The 16,702-nt window shown below is 54.6% G+C and overlaps 2 protein-coding genes across 2 annotated transcripts in view; one reads left to right on the top strand and one right to left on the bottom strand.

Moving 5' to 3' along the window:
* The window catches only part of ZNF48 (zinc finger protein 48), a 242,055-nt gene that overhangs the window by 28,242 nt on the left and 197,111 nt on the right, over nt 1–16,702 (bottom strand). The window lies entirely within an intron of this gene.
* On the top strand, nt 355–15,790 carry TBC1D10B (TBC1 domain family member 10B). The gene is made up of 9 exons (XM_015125937.3): nt 355–1,584; nt 6,132–6,231; nt 6,515–6,622; nt 6,721–6,827; nt 13,024–13,138; nt 13,262–13,327; nt 13,504–13,693; nt 14,038–14,192; nt 14,282–15,790. The coding sequence occupies exons 1-9, from the start codon at nt 635–637 to the stop codon at nt 14,945–14,947; spliced, it is 2,457 nt and encodes an 818-aa protein (XP_014981423.2). The 5' UTR covers nt 355–634; the 3' UTR covers nt 14,948–15,790.

Raw genomic sequence — 16,702 nt, 5'->3', positions numbered from 1 at the left:
CTTCTCCTCCGCCCTTCCGCGGTCATTCACTCTTCAGTCATATTTATTGGCCAGGAGGTTCAGGCTCCTGCGTTTCTATTGGTTATTTCTTTGGTCCCACCTCCCCCTGCCTTTCTTCGTCCTCTGACTGGTCTTACAGCCCTACGCCTTCTCCGTTTCCTCTTTCCAGATGAGCCACCCCTTTTTCGCCTCCGGCCCCGCCTACGGTTCCAACGATTGGCAGAAGCCCAGCTCTCTCTCTCCCACTATTCGTCCAAATCCTCTGACGAGGCGGGAGAAAAAAGGAGCGCGATGGGCCAGTCCGCGCGCAGGCGTGGAACACCGAGATGCTGGCCGCGGAGCCGGCTCTGCGGCGTGTGCGCAGGCGCGAGGTCGGCGGCTCGCCCCAAGCGGGAGGGAGGGGGCGGCGGCGAGAGCGCGCGAGGGGGTGAGACGGCACGAGCTAGACCCCGGCGCGCGGCGCCCCCGGACCCCTGCCCCGCCTCCGCGCGCCCAGCGGCCGCCCCGCCTCCGGCGCGCGCCGAGCCGCGCCCTTCGCCCTCTCCCCTTTCTCGGCTGGTCTCGCCGGGAGGCCCGAGGGGCGGCGCCTTCTGCGGCCTCCCCGGCGAGGGGATGTGAGGGGCGGCCCGCGGCCATGGAGACCGGCCCGGCGCCCCTGGTGGCCCCGCCGCGCCGTCATGGCGCCCCCGCGGCCCCGTCGCCGCCGCCCCGGGGTTCCCGGGCCGGGCCCGTCGTGGTGGTGGCTCCGGGACCTCCAGTGACTACGGCCACTTCGGCCCCCGTCACCCTGGTGGCCCCCGGGGAGGCGCGGCCCGCCTGGGTCCCGGGGTCGGCCCAGACCTCTGCCCCTGCCCCGGCCCCGGCCCCAGCCCCGGCCGTCACGGGCAGCACGGTGGTGGTGCTGACCCTGGAGGCCTCGCCCGAAGCCCCAAAGCCTCAGGTCCCCTCCGGCCCGGAACCCTCAGAGCCCGCGGCCGTGGCTGGAGCTGAGACGTCAAGGGCTCTGGCCGCAGGGGCAGACTCTCCGAGGACAGAGGAGGCTCGACCCTCACCCGCCCCAGGATCAGGGACCCCCACCGGGACCCCTACCAGGACCCCTTCCAGAACGGCTCCTGGGGCCCTGACCGCCAAACCCCCGCTTGCCCCCAAGCCGGGAACCACAGTGGCCTCAGGAGTGACTGCACGGAGTGCATCAGGACAAGTGACAGGTGGGCATGGAGCTGCCGCAGCAACATCATCATCAGCAGGACAGGCTCCTGAGGACCCCTTAGGCCCTGGCGCAGGCCCCTCGGGGACTTGTGAGGCTCCGGTAGCTGTCGTGACCGTGACCCCAGCTCCGGAGCCTGCTGAAAACTCTCAAGACCTGGGCTCCACGTCCAGCCTGGGACCTGGCATCTCTGGGCCTCGAGGGCAGGCCCCGGACACGCTGAGTTACTTGGACTCCGTGAGCCTCATGTCTGGGACCTTGGAGTCCTTGGCGGATGATGTGAGCTCCATGGGCTCAGACTCAGAGATAAACGGGCTGGCCCTGCGCAAGACGGACAAGTATGGCTTCCTTGGGGGCAGCCAGTACTCGGGCAGCCTGTGAGTACCAGTGGGCACCCAGCGGGACCGCCTCGGGGAAGCAGAGGTTGGGGGAGGGCGAAACGATACACTTTGCCCAGACTCTGGCAGCCCAGCCTCCTCTGAGGATCCAGGGGGTGATCAGCGCGAGCTGCCGTTCCTTGAGCATCCTGAGGTGCCTGTGACATTGGCATGTTAGTGAGTTTCAGACCAGGGGGCAGGAGGTCTAGGTTTAAGCCTTGCCTTTGATGGGTTGTGTGCCCTTGAGCCAGTGGCTTCCCCAGTTCCGTGCCTCAGTTTCTTCCTCTATAAAGTGGATTGAATGAAATGATACCTGAGGTCTTCCCAGCTCTTCGATGGGGAACTCCCGCTACAGGCCGGATATTCTGGAGGGTTGGTTGGGCGAGGGTTCTGGTAGAGACCCTTGGTCCCTTAGGGGTGGAGAGCCTGGGAGGGGTGCAGGCACCTCCTTTCCCCCATAGCCCTAGGTCCCAGGGATGGAGTAGAAAGGCGGGGAAGTCTGCCTGATGGAAGGGAGACGGTGCAGTCAGGACCTTGCTGTGAAACAGGGCAGTCTTGTATCTGCACTGAAGTAAAGGGGGTGGGAGAGGCCTCTTCCCCATTTCCTCATCTCCCCAGCCGGGCTTACTCTTTCCTAGTTCCCTCCCGGGCCTGAGTCACTCCCGAGGTAGGGGGTGATTGCCCCTGACTTCTTCCTTCCCCCTCTCTGGATCCTGCCCCGTTGTTCCTGTGCCCCTTTGACCTGCTGGGCCAGTCAGCCTACAGCATCGCCTGGGCCCTCAGGTGTCAGGCCCCAGGTGCTAAGGATAAATAGTCCTTTTAAGGAGTCAGTCATCTGGAGAGAAAGACAAGTACTTAAACAGTTGGTTTCAATAGAAGACCTCAGGTTTAGCCTAGAGATCCCCAGAGGGTTTCCTGAGTGCACACAGGCAGGGAGTCAGCTGAACCTGCTCTGAATCGTGAAAAGTAAGTAGGATTTAGTCTTGGCTATGTGTGCAGGGATAGGGGAAAGCCCTGTGGGAAGGTTTTCCAGGCAGGGTTCGTGAGCCAACCAAAATCAGAAAGCCTTTGATTGGGTACCAACATTCAGGGTCTTACACGGGAAAGCAACTGAAGTTTGACCCTGGTGCTTTCCAGGCACGAGGCCTCGGTTTATAGATGAAGAAACAGAATTAGTGCAGTTGAGTGAATTGTCCCCCTCAAATAATCTGGATCTGTGTGACCAGTGGCTCTCTCCTCAATAGCAGGCTGTCCTGAGGAACTCGGGCTGAATTCAGTTCGAGGGAGTCCCTCTTGTGTGCCAGGCACTGTGCCGGGTGCTGTTTCTCTGCTTTGTAGTGTTGTTTCTCTAAGATCAGCTTCTCTGCCAGAGAACTCTACCTCTGGGGCAAGACTGACTGTAATTGACATCACTTTCTCAGCGTTCAGTGGCTCGCTGCTGTCCACAGGATGAAGTCCAGGCTCTTTGGCCCGCGCACAGCCTCTCTGGTCACCTCTGCCACCACTCCTCACTGGGTGCTTTGCGCTGTGGTTCTGCTGAACTAGTTGTAGTCCTTTCCCCTTCATATTCAGGCTGTGCACCTGCCAGGAGTGTTCTTCTCCCCTTTCTTTGCCTGCTAAGTTCTACTCATTTCTTCATGGCTTACCTCAGATGTCCCCTCCTCCAGGAAGCCTTCCCTGATACCCACTGCCCCCACTCCAATTAGATGCCTCTTTGGTGCATCTTTGTCATTGCATTTCCCATACCGTATTACAGTTTACGCTCCTCTTAGGCTGTAACCTCCTTGAGGGCCAGAAGGTGTCTTACTCTTACCAGCCCTTGGTAGAGTTTGGAACTGACTTATGATAGAAATTAATGAGAGATGGTTTCTCTATTTAAGGAGCTTCTAGAACAAAGGAAACTAACATTTAACGAGCCCCTTCTATTTAACAATTGTTTATATGCAGTTTCTCAATAGCGTTCTCATAACTTTGTGATGTAGGTGGTGGTGTCTTTTTAAATTTTTTTATTTTTTTCTTTTGAGACGGAGTTTCGGTCTTGTTGCCCAGGCTGGAGTGCAATGGCGCGGTCTCGGCTCACGGCAACCTCCACTTCCCAGGTTCAAGCGATTCTCCTGCCTCAGCCTCCCTAGTATCTGGGATTGAAGGCATGTGCCACCACACTCGACTAATTTTGTATTTTTAGTAGAGACAGGGTTTCACCATGTTGGCCAAGCTGGTCTTGAACTCCCAACCTCAGGTGATCCTCCCACCTCGGCCTCCCAAAGTGCTGGGATTACAGGCATGAGCCACCGCGCCTGGCCCGGTGGTGTCTTTTTATAATTGAGGAAGGGACTCAGGTCATCCCTTGCCAAGGCTCCCCAGGGTCTCAGAGACGGAACTGAAATTTGAACTTAGGTGGGTTTGATTCTTTTTTTTAATTTTTATTTATTTATTTATTTTTTTGAGATGGAGTCTCGCTCTGTCACCCAGGCTGGAGTGCAGTGGCCGGATCTCAGCTCACTGCAAGCTCCGCCTCCCGGGTTTACGCCATCCTCCTGCCTCAGCCTCCCGAGTAGCTGGGACTACAGGCGCCCACTACCTCGCCCGGCTAGTTTTTTGTATTTTTTAGTAGAGACGGGGTTTCACCGTATTAGCCAGGATAGTCTCGATCTCCTGACCTCGTGATCCGCCCGTCTCGGCCTCCCAAAGTGCTGTGATTACAGGCTTGAGCCACCGCGCCCGGCCTGGTGGGTTTGATTCTTAAGACCCAAGCTTTCTTCTGTTCCACTCACCTCCTAGTACTGACTCCTACAAGTAACTGAAGAATGTTGGGGCACCATAAGTATGAAGCTCTGACAGAACAGTGGGTAAATAGGGCAGGGAGACCTTTATTTGCCTGGGATGATTTCAGGGAGGAGGAGTAGAGTAAATTGCAGGTGACCCAAGGGATCACAAAAGTTTGATAGGACAAAACTCAGATGGTAGTGTCTAAGGAGACAGAAGTACATTTGTTCTGTATTTTTTTTTCATTATTATTTTTTGAGATGGAGTCTTGCTGTGTCGTCCAGGCTGGAGTGCAGTGGCGCAATCTCGGCTTGCATCCTCCGCCTCCTGGGTTCAAGCCATTCTCGTGCCTCAGCCTCGCGAATAGCTAGGATTTCAAGCACATGCCACCATGCCTGGCTAATTTTTGCATTTTTTAGTAGAGACAGGGTTTTACCATGTTGTCCAAGCTGGTCTCGAACTCCTGACCTCAAATCATCCGCCTGCCTCGGCCTCCCAAAGTGCTGGGATTACAGATGACAGCCACCATGCCCGGCCTATTTTATTATTTTATTTTTATTTTTTGTAGAGATAGAATCACATTATGTTGCCCAGGCTGGCTTTGAATTCCTGGCCTCAAGTGATCCTCCTGCCTCTGCTTCCCAAAATGCTGGGATTACAGGCATGAGCTACCATGCCTGGCCCTGTAGAGTATTTTATTTTATGGATAGTATTACTTTTTTTTTTTTTTTTTTTTTTTGAGACGGAGTCCCGCTCTGTCGCCTGGGCTGGAGTGCAGTGGCCTGATCTCAGCTCACTGCAAGCTCCGCCTCCTGAGTTTACGCCATTCTCCTGCCTCAGCCTCCCGAGTAGCTGGGACTACAGGCGCCCGTCACCTCGCCCGGCTAGTTTTTTTTTTTTGTATTTTTTGGTAGAGACGGGGTTTCACCGTGTTAGCCAGGATGGTCTTGATCTCCTGACCTCGTGATCCACCCATCTCGGCCTCCCAAAGTGCTGGGATTACAGGCTTGAGCCACTGCGCCCTGCCGATAGTATTACTTAATGGGCACCTTGCTGTGTGTTATTTTGTATAAACTCAACAGACCCCTTCAGGCAGGTATTGTTATTTTCTGCACCTTACAGATGAGGAAATTGAGGCTTAGCAAAATTAAGTGATTTGCTCAAGGTCACACGATGAATAAATGGTAAAGCTAGGACTTGGATCCAGATCTAATGCAAAATGTGGCTTTAAAATACTCCATACTCATCCCAACACTTTTGGAGGCCGAGACGGGCGGATCATGAGGTCAGGAGATCGAGACCATCCTGGCTAACACGGTGAAACCCCGTCTCTACTAAAAAATACAAAAAACTAGCTAGGCGAGGTGGCGGGTGCCTGTAGTCACAGCTTCTCGGGAGGCTGAAGCAGGAGAATGGCGTAAACCTGGGAGGCAGAGCTTGCAGTGAGCTGAGATCCAGCCACTGCACTCTAGCCTGGGCGACAGAGCGAGACTCCATCTAAAAAACAAACAAACAAACAAAATACTCCATACTCTCTCCCCAGATTTGGATGTGTCAGAAGTGAGATTTAAATATGACCTCTGAATAGAGATCCATCAGGGAAGGAAGGCCTTTCAGTGTGCCTTGGGATGACCAAGTGGCCAGACATCCTGATGTTTGGTAGCTCACAGACTATCCAGTTTCTCGTTTGAACTTGGGGAGGTGGCTCGCCTCAGTTCCACCTGCAATGCAGGTTTTACCCTATTGCTACTGACCCCTTCTGTGCTCCCCGCACCCTGCAGAGAGAGCTCCATTCCCGTGGACGTGGCTCGGCAGCGGGAGCTCAAATGGCTGGACATGTTCAGTAACTGGGATAAGTGGCTGTCACGGCGATTCCAGAAGGTTTGAGGGCTGAATGGTGGGCAGGGCAATGCGCAAGTTGGGAGGGGCGGCGTGTGCTCCAGGGAAGCCCAGGAAGCTGATAATATCTGCCCTCTAGACCACACTAGGGATAGATGGGCCCTGGCAGGCGAATGGCTTTAAAAATTGAAGGCCAGGCTAGGTCCAGTGGAATCAAGCCTATGGGATGTGGGGGGAGTATCCAGGGAGCCTGTGGACTGCTAGGGAAAGCTTGGAGGCTGTGCCGGCCCTTGAAGCTGTCCCCCCTCCTGCCACTTTGCCTTAGGTGAAGCTGCGCTGCCGGAAGGGGATCCCCTCATCTCTCAGAGCCAAGGCCTGGCAGTACCTGTCTAATAGCAAGGAACTTCTGGAGCAGAACCCAGGAAAGTTTGAGGTGCGTGCAGCTCCAGGGTGTGGGGACATGTGGCCCTGTCTGTGCAAGGGGTATCAGTTCCCCCAGATCCTGAGGTAATCCCCGCTGTCCCACTGCAGGAGCTGGAACGGGCTCCTGGGGACCCCAAGTGGCTGGATGTGATTGAGAAGGACCTGCACCGCCAGTTCCCTTTCCACGAGATGTTTGCTGCTCGAGGGGGGCATGGGTAAGGTGGCCAGACCATGGGGATCAGTCAGCAAACATTGGCTGGAGGATCCACCTTTTATCTAGGTGGATACAAGACTGAATTGAAAGTGGTTTTTGCCCTCCAGGACTTGTAGAAGAGAGATCTGTAATGGACTAAGTGTCAAGCCATGTCAAAGGAACTGTCCCGGGAAGGAGACTTGACTCGGGTTGTGTGTCGGGGCACATCACGGGCTCCTTGAAGAGCTTGCATTTGGGCTGGGTTTTGGAGAGGTGGGAGCTATAGCAGTGGAGCAGGGTTTTCCTGCCTGGGGGTTATGGAAAAGATCACCAGGGACCCTTAAATGCTATGCCAAGGCATTTGGAATTTTGTTCTATAGACCAGGCTTCCTCCAGATGTCAATATATACTGTTCTCTAGTAGTATGCAAGGTGATCTTAGGGAGTTCTCGGATGGACGTTTTTTTTTTTTTTTGAGATGGAGTCTTCTTTTTTTTTTTTTTTTGAGACGGAGTCTTGCGCTGTCGCCCAGGCTGGAGTGCAGTGGCGCGATCTCCGCTCACTGCGAGCTCCGCCTCCCGGGTTCACGCCATTCTCCTGCCTCAGCCTCCTGAGTAGCTGGGACTACAAGCGCCCGCCACCGTGCCCGGATAATTTTTTGTATTTTTAGTAGAGACGGGGTTTCACCGTGGTCTCGATCTCCTGACCTTGTGATCCGCCCGCCTCGGCCTCCCAAAGTGCTGGGGTTATAGGCGTGAGCCACCGCGCCCGGCCTAGAGTCTTCCTTTGTTGCCCAGGCTGGAGTGCAGTGGTTCGATCTTGGCTCATTGCAACCTCTGCCTCCCAGGTTCAAGCAATTCTCATGCCTCAGCCTCCTGACTAGCTGGGATTATAGGTGCACACTATCATGCCCGGCTCATTTTTGTGTTTTTAGCAGAGACGGGGTTTCACCATGTTGGCCAGGCTGGTCTTGAACTCCCAATCTCAAGTGATATGCCCGCCTTGGCCTCTCAAAGTGCTGGGATTACAGGTGTGAGCCACTGCGCCTGGCCAGATGGAATTTTTTTTTTTTTTTTTTTTGAGATGGAGCTTTGCTCTTGTCGCCGAGGCTGGAGTACAGCGGCACGATCTCGACTCACTGCAACCTCTGCCTCCTGGATTCAGGTGATTCTCCTGCCTCAGCCTCCGAAGTAGCTGGGATTACAGGTGCCCACCATCATGCCCGGCTAATTTTTGTATTTTTAGTAGAGACGGGGTTTCACCATATTGGCCAGGCTGGTCTCGAACCCCTGACCTTAGGTGATCTACCTGCCTCGGCCTCCCAAAGTGCTAGGATTATAGACATGAGCCACCACGGTCGGCCAGACAATTTTTGTTTTTGTTTTTGTTTTTTGTTTTTTTTTTTGAGACGGAGTCTTGCTCAGGCTGGAGTGCAGTGGCCGGATCTCAGCTCACTGCAAGCTCTGCCTCCCGGGTTCACGCCATTCTCCTGCTTCAGCCTCCCAAGTAGCTGGGACTACAGGCGCCCGCCACCACGTCTGGCTAATTTTTTTTGTATTTTAGTAGAGACGGGGTTTCACTGTGTTAGCCAGGATGGTCTCGATCTCCTGACCTCGTGATCTGCCCGTCTTGGCCTCCCAAAGTGCTGGGACAGACAATTTTTTTAATCAATAATTCATCCTTTAGCAAATATTTATTTAGCATCTGCTATCTGCCAGGCACTGTCTAGTCACAAATGATTGCAGTGAACAAAAAACGAAAAACTTCTCTCATGGTGTTTATATTTTAGTGGGGACAAACAATAAATCAGGGAAAGGAACGTATGTTGTATGTGAAATGATGGTAAGCATTAGGAGGTTATTTTTATTTTTACTTTTATTTGTTTTTTGATAGGATGGGTTTTCATCATGTTGCCCAGGCTGGTCTTGAACAACTGGGCTCAAGTGATCTGCCCACCTCATCTTCCTTAAGTGCTGGGATTACAGGCGTGAGCCACTGTGCCTGGGCCTAAAGAGCACTTTAAAGCAAGAGGGAAATAGAGAATGTGAGTGGGGATGGGGTTATAAATGACTTGATCCCACTTATGTTTTAAAAGGGTCATTCTGGCTACCATGCTGAGAACAGACTATAGGCAGACAAGGACAGAAACGAACCAGTTAGGAGACTTCCTGTAATCCAGAGAGGGGTGAGAGCTAGACCAGCATGGTAGCAGCAGGAGTATGGAGAGAAGTGGTTGGATTCTGGATATATTTTGAAGGTCGAGTCAAAGGGATTTGCCAATGGAGTGTGAGGGGAGAGAGGGGAGTAGGGTTTTTGGCCTGAGAAATGAGAAGAATGGAGTTGCTGTTTACTAATATAGATGGGGTAAAGGTAGCTGTGGGGGGCATATCAGGAGCTCACTTTTGGAACGTTTATTTTTTATTTTTATTTTTTGAGACGGAGTCTCGCTCCGTTGCCCAGGCTGGAATGCAGTGGCACCACTTTGGGTCACTGCAACCTCCGCCTTCCGGGTTCAAGCAATTCTCCTGCCTCAGCCTCCTGAGTAGCTGGAATTACAGGTGCCCGCCACCATGCCCAGCTAAGTTTAGTATTTTTAGTAGAGACAGGGTTTCACCATGTTGGCCAGGCTGGTCTCGAACTCCTGACCTCAAGTGATCTGCTTACCTCGGCCTCCCAAAGTGCTAGAATTACAGGTGTGAGTCTCCGTGCCCAGCAGGGAACATTAAATTTAAAATGCTTATTGGACCTCTAGATGGAGATGTAAGTTCAGTGTACAATATACACAAACCTGGATTTCAGGGCAGACGTTTAAACTGGAGATAAATTGGAAATTAAGAGTCTTCAACTTATAGAGGGACTAAATCTTACCCAGGAGACTGGATGAAGTCACCAAGGCAACAAGTGTAGACACAAAAGGAATCGATGCGCAACATCCAGCGATTGAGCCCTGCAGCTCCAATATTTTGAGAATGGAAAGATGAGAAAGAGCTGGTAAAGGAGACTGGAATGAGAAGCTAGAGGTAGGAGGAGGACCAGGAGCGTGTGATTGGGAGCAAAGTGAAGCGGGGTTTCAAGGGTCAGCTGTGTGAAATGCTGCTGACGGGTCCAATAAAGTCCAGCCTGAAAATTGACCTCTGGATTGCACACTGGAGAAGTCAATAGTGACCATGTTAAAAACAGTCTTGTGGCTGGGCGCGGTGACCTGATCACCTGAGGTCGGGAGTTCAAGACCGGCCTGGCCAACATGGTGAAACCTCGTCTCTACTAAAAATATTTTAAAAAGGCCAGGCACGGTGGCTCATGCCTGTAATCCCAGCACTTTGGGAGGCCGAGGCGGGGGCGGATCATGAGGTCAGAAGTTTGAGACCATCCTGGCTAACACAGTGAAACCCCATCTCTACTAAAAAAAAAATACAAAAAATTAGCCAGGTGTGGTGGTGGGCGCCTGTAGTCCCAGCTACTCAGGAGGCTGAGGCAGGAGAAAGGCGTGAACCTGGGAGGCGGAGCTTGCAGTGAGCTGAGACGGCACCATTGTACTCCAGCCTGGGCGACAGAGGAGACTCCGTCTCAAAAAAAAAAAAAAAAATTAGCTGGGTGTGGTGGCAGGCGCCTGTAATCCCAGTTACTCAGGAGGCTGAGGCAGGTTGCAGTGAGCCGAGATCGTGCCATTGCACTCCAGCCTGGGCAACAAGAGCGAAACTCTGTCTCAAAGAAAAAAAAAATAGTTCTGTGGCTGGGCGTGGTGGCTCACACCTGTAATCCCAGCACTTTAGGAGGCTGAGGCAGGCAGATCACCTGAGGTCAGGAGTTTTTTGAGACCAGCATGGAGAAACCCCATCTCTACTAAAAATAGAAAATTAGCGCCGGGCGCGGTGGCTCAAGCCTGTAATCCCAGCACTTTGGGAGGCCGAGACGGACGGATCACGAGGTCGGGAGATCGAGACCATCCTGGTTAACACGGTGAAACCCCGTCTCTACTAAAAAATACAAAAAACTAGCCGGGCGAGGTGGCGGGCGCCTGTAGTCCCAGCTACTCGGGAGGCTGAGGCAGGAGAATGGCGTGAACCCGGGAGGCGGAGCTTGCAGTGAGCTGAGATCCGGCCACTGCACTCCAGCCTGGGTGACAGAGCGAGACTCCGTCTCAAAAAAAAAAAAAAAAAAAAAAATTAGCCGGGCGTGGTCGGGAGGCTGAGGCAGGAGAATTGCTTAAACCTGGGAGACAGAGGTTGCAGTGAGCCAAAATCACGCCATTGCACTCTAGCCTGGGCAAGGGGAGTGAAACTCTTGTCTCCAAACAGAAACAGTTTTGTGTGGAGCAGTGGGTGAAACCCACTGGAGAATGGGAGGAAAGAGATTGAGGACAGTGAATTTATAGGTAGGGAAAGAAACAGTGTGGTATTTGGAGAGAGGAGAGGGGTAAAGAGACTTGTTTTTTTTGTTTTGCTTTGAGACAGTCTTGCTCTGTCACCCAGGCTGGAGTGCAGTGGTGTGATCTTGGCTTACTGCAACCTCCGCCTCCCAGATTCCCGGATTCAAGTGATTCTTCCACCTCAGCCTCCCAAGTACCTGGGATCACAGGTGCCCGCCACCACACCTGGCTAATTTTTGTATTTTTAGTAGAGATGGGGTTTTGCCATGTTGGCCAGGCTGGTCTCAAACTCCTGACCTCAGGTGATCCACCCACCTTGGCCTCCCAAAGTGCTGGGATTACAGGCCTGAGCTACTGTGCCTGGCGAAGAGACCTTTTTTTTTTTTTTTTGAAACTCAAAGAAATAACAGCACGTAGGTATGCTTGTGGGAATGGTGTAGTGGAGAGAGAAATTGATAGTGCAGGAGCAAGGGGAGGGCTGTTGGAGTGGTGGCCTGTACAGGCGAGAGGGGATGGGATCCTGGGCCCAAGTGGAAAGGAAGTGCTTGCCAGGATCACAGACTCTTCACCCATAGCAACAGGGAGAAGGCAGGGACACAGAAGCAGGCAGGTGGGTGATGGGCGTGGGCGCTTGTGGAAGTTACATATTTATTTTAATATGCATTAGGTAAAATAACCATTATCAAACCTGTCATTTCGTGGATGCTTTTGCAAAGTGGAGAAAAAATGTCAAGTAAATAATAGTAGGGTTGGCCGGGCACGGTGGCTCAAGCCTGTAATCCCAGCACTTTGGGAGGCCGAGGCGGGCGGATCACAAGGTCAGGAGATCGAGACCACAGTGAAACCCCGTCTCTACTAAAAATACAAAAAATTAGCCGGGCGCGGTGGCGGGCGCCTGTAGTCCTAGCTACTCAGGAGGCTGAGGCAGGAGAATGGCGTGAACCCAGGAGGCGGAGCTTGCAGTGAGCCGAGATCGCGCCACTGCACTCCAGCCTGGGCAACAGCGTGAGACTCCGTCTCAAAAAAAAAAAAAAAAAAAAAAAAGTAGGGTGGTATGCAGATAAAATACAAATGAAGATCACACTTGAATGCCTGGAGTTTTGGGAAAAGCTATTCTGAGCACTGGTCAGGAGGAGGATGTGTGAGACTGGAGGCAGGGAGAGGATTTGGGAGGTCATTTTTTCTGGGCAAGAAATGGAAGTCTGAGCTGCGAATGGCTGTGGAGGTAGAGAGCAGGCAGGCAGGAGTGGAATTCAGGGTGCAATGCTGCTTAGGCTTGGAGGAAGAGGCTCTTTTCTGATGTGGGGCTGAGTGAATGGAAGTCCTGGACATGGCAGTGGGGCACCCTCAAGAGGAGCAGGTCTAGGGTGCAGATTTTATTCTTTTGTATGCAGAGACAAGAGAAAGGGCTGAGGCACAGCTGGCTTCCAAGCCTTCCCCAAGAGCCATGAAATCCAGTGAGACCCATAAGGCAGGCCCTGCTCTGGGGAGCTCCTGCTTTGCGGTAACAAAGACATTCAGTGCTAGAGGAGGGCTGATGCTGCGGCTGTGGAAAGCTTCCTGGAGAAAATGACCTGGAAGGTTTCTGGGATGTGGCAGAGGAAGGAGGGTGAGGGTGCAGCCTGTGCTGGGATGGCAGGGAGCATGTGGAGTGTGTAGCCAAAGGCGGAGCCTTGGGGCCTGGAGTGCTCTGCTGTGGGCTGAGCCTTTAGCTGAAGCTTGCTCAGCAGGACTGGACAGGTGGATGGAAGGTCCTGGTAGTAAAGCTCTGGGATGAATCTGGAACTGGGCTTGGGAACAGAGCTCTTGGCCCCTGTGACTGCCCTCATGGTCTTCCCCAACCCCCACAGGCAACAGGACCTGTACCGAATCCTGAAGGCCTACACCATCTACCGGCCTGACGAGGGTTACTGCCAGGCCCAGGCCCCCGTGGCCGCGGTCCTGCTCATGCACATGCCTGCGGAGGTCAGCTCCCTGGTTCTGGGCCGGGAGGGGCAGGGGGGATCTCAGCCTGCAGTGGTGATGGGGGAGCTCCCTGCTCCCTGCTTCTCAGGCCCCACCCCTCCTCCTTGTTCTTGCTCTTCTCAGCAAGCCTTTTGGTGCCTGGTGCAGATCTGCGACAAGTACCTGCCAGGTTACTACAGTGCAGGGCTGGTGAGTGTCTGAAGGCTGGGTGCATCCAGAGCTGTGGCATTTCCTCCAGGCTGCAGGGAGGTCCTTGCCTTGCCCCACCCTGGCCTTCTCAGCCTCTGCCCACAGGGCCTGCCAGTTCTCCCCTGATGGGGGCACAGCTGACTTAGCCCTCTTCTCATGACTTGTCCCACCTGTAGGAGGCCATTCAGCTGGATGGGGAGATCTTTTTTGCGCTCCTGCGCCGGGCCTCTCCACTGGCACATCGCCACCTGCGGCGGCAGCGCATCGACCCTGTGCTCTACATGACGGAGTGGTTCATGTGCATCTTCGCCCGTACCCTGCCCTGGGCATCGGTGCTGCGTGTCTGGGACATGTTTTTCTGTGAAGGTACTTCTGTGGCCCTCCAGGCCATGAGGGGCTATGGTGGCTACCAGGGGTTCTGTCATATTTCTGGTGGTCCCTGGACAAAAGGTACTTGTGGGTGGAAGTTTCACCATAAGCAGCTGGGGGCTGGAGAAACAGGCCTGATTTTGGTTCTGCCACCAACCTAGAGCCTGCTCTCCCTGCCAAGATCCTGAGACTGATAGCAGCTCATTTCCTTTCATGGGGCCTCAGTTTCCTCATCTGAGATTGGCAGTAGATGGGGATGAGGGCTGTGAGTCCGTCCTAATCAGGACAGGCTGAGATCCTGGGTCTGACCACCCTGTGCTCTCTACTCTTCACCCCTGCAGGCGTTAAGATCATCTTCCGGGTGGCCCTGGTCCTGCTGCGCCACACGCTGGGCTCGGTGGAGAAGCTGCGCTCCTGCCAAGGCATGTATGAGACCATGGAGCAGCTGCGTAACCTGCCCCAGCAGTGCATGCAGGAGGACTTCCTGGTGCACGAGGTAGGCCTGCACCCTCAGCACAGCCCCTGCCTGCATCAGCCCGCTCCCACCCTCAGCTCCATTCTGGTATGCACTTCCTCTCTGTCCAGGTGACCAATCTGCCAGTGACAGAAGCACTCATTGAGAGGGAGAATGCAGCCCAGCTCAAGAAGTGGCGGGAAACACGGGGGGAGCTGCAGTATCGGCCCTCACGGCGACTGCATGGCTCCCGGGCCATCCATGAGGAGCGCCGGCGGCAACAGCCACCCCTGGGCCCCTCCTCCAGCCTCCTCAGCCTCCCTGGTCTCAAGAGCCGAGGCTCCAGGGCTGCTGGAGGGGCCCCCTCCCCACCGCCTCCCGTCCGCAGGGCCAGTGCTGGGCCTGCCCCAGGGCCTGTGGTCACTGCTGAGGGACTGCATCCATCCCTTCCCTCACCCACTGGCAACAGCACCCCATTGGGTTCCAGCAAGGAGACCAGGAAGCAGGAGAAGGAGCGGCAGAAACAGGAGAAGGAGCGGGAGAAGGAGCGGCAGAAGCAGGAGAAGGAGCGGGAGAAGGAGCGGCAGAAGCAGGAGAAGGAGCGGGAGAAGCAGGAGAAGGAGCGGGAGAAGCAGGAGAAGGAGCGGGAGAAGCAGGAGAAGGAGCGGCAGAAGCAGGAGAAGAAGGCTCAAGGCCGGAAGCTTTCGCTGCGTCGAAAGGCAGATGGGCCCCCAGGCCCCCACGATGGTGGGGACAAGCCCTCAGCAGCCGAGGCCCGGCAGGACGCTTACTTCTGACCTCTGCCCTGGGGCTGGACTGCATGGCCCCCTTCTTTCCCTCAGCCAAGAGCAGGCCTGGCCCGAGGTGCCACCCCCTAGCCCTTCGGCAGGCTGTCCCTCACTGGGGAAAGTGGCTTGGTTCCCCATCTCCTCGCCAGCCGCTGATCCCTACACGGGCAGGACAGATGGGCAGCTGCAAACGAGTCTGGAGCCTCTCATCTCCCATGAGGCTCAGCTGGGGTCTTTGTCGCTCCTGCCCCAGTTCCCTCTGGGTCCCCTACTAGGTGCTGTCCTGATTGGCCCGTTGTCATCCCAGGGGTGACTCCTGGTGATGGGAGTCAGCAGTTTCAAATTCTTACACTCCATGGCTCCCCTTACCATGAGGTGGAGCTGGCTTCCTTTTCCCTGTCTTCAGCCCTCCCTGTCTCCAATTCCTGGCCTGGGCTCTCCTTCTGGACCTTTCTGTGTTGTAATTATGTACAGAGGATGGGGTTGGCCTGGGGTGGGGATGCTCGCTTTTGTCTTCTGTCCTTTGGTTCTCCTTCCATAATGCTCCTGTACCCAGTTTATTTAAGGGGACATGCACTGGAATAGGAAATGTCCCCCATATCCCTTCCCGCACCCTGCTGTGCACCCTCCAAACCCACCTTGCTCTGTGTTCTCAGGCCCCCCTGTTTTGTCTCACCAGGACCCCTACCTTTCACCTTGTTCCCTTCCACCCCTCCAGTTAGTCCCTATCTGGGTAAGGGTCTTCCCTTGAGCTCCAGGGGGTGGAACCCAATGTTTACATTCTCTTCTGTCTCTGCCCCCACCCCATGCAGCGCTTTGAGGAATCAGAAAAGAACCTGCTGTTGTACCTGAGTCTGTCTCCTGCCTTGTTACTTGATGGGGGTTGGGGTGGGGTAAGGATGAGGGAGGGAGGGAGAGACAGAGCCAGGACCTGGGTCTCTGTTAAAACAGTCTGCTGTCTTGGCAAGTAGGTATCTCTTGGCTTTGGGTCCATCTCTCAAGTCACTCATCAGACACTGGTTGAGCTCCTACTCCAGCTTTGCCTGGGATGTGCTGTCTCCATTGTCACTGGCTGCCTGGAGCTCTCTAGGTACCACCTGCAGCACCCAGATCTGCTTCCCAAAGTGCTCATGCAACTCCTGGAAGCTGGAACGGGTACTCATGGTGGCTAGAAAGCCAGTGTCCTCTGGGCATGAGATGGGTTCTTGGCCAGCTGCCTGGCACAGCTCCCGGTATTAGGTCTTGAGTGGGGGCAGCAGCCCAGCCAGCCACCTCCAGCTCACACCAGCCAGTGCCCACAGCCAAGTCTCCAGGTTTTCCTGGGTTTCTGCAGCCAGCTTGTAGGCCCGCCCACTCCAGGAGTCAGGATGGTAAAGGCATAGGGTTCTTAAGGTGTAGCTCCACCTGGCAGTTCTCCAACGGGATGAGGCCCAGGGGTGCATGATCGGTCTGGTGTTCTAGGTAGAAGAGGTTTCCTTGGAGGATGAACCATCGGTGCTGGTAGCTGAGGTTTCGGGTCCCCTTCTTTAGCAACATGCCTTCCTGGTCTGGGGCCTGTGTTCTGTAACCATGGAAGAAACTGAGCATGGACTTTCTGTGCAGTTCCATCGTGATCCAATATGGGAGGAAATCCCTAGGGAGAGAGAAGTGGCCCATCTAGTTGCCTTGGGGAAGAGTAGGGGAACTCTCACACTGTCCTCGTCTGGCTCCAGCAGGTGCCGCCTGGACAGTCTTGGCTTAGGGGGATGCAGGCTCCGAGTGTCC

Source organism: Macaca mulatta, chromosome 20 (assembly GCF_049350105.2).
Source record: "Macaca mulatta isolate MMU2019108-1 chromosome 20, T2T-MMU8v2.0, whole genome shotgun sequence".
NCBI lineage: Eukaryota > Metazoa > Chordata > Mammalia > Primates > Cercopithecidae > Macaca > Macaca mulatta.
Note: the sequence above shows the minus strand (reverse complement) of the source record. Positions and strands in the feature narration are given on the sequence as shown.

Excerpts from the sequence above, each read along its gene's own strand:
- TBC1D10B (XM_015125937.3), top strand. The coding sequence starts at position 635 with ATGGAGACCGGCCCGGCGCCCCTGGTGGCCCCGCCGCGCCGTCATGGC. Across the intron at positions 13,139-13,261 it reads TCATGCACATGCCTGCGGAG|CAAGCCTTTTGGTGCCTGGT; the intron begins GTCAGCTCCCTG and ends TGCTCTTCTCAG. Across the intron at positions 13,694-14,037 it reads GGACATGTTTTTCTGTGAAG|GCGTTAAGATCATCTTCCGG; the intron begins GTACTTCTGTGG and ends TCACCCCTGCAG.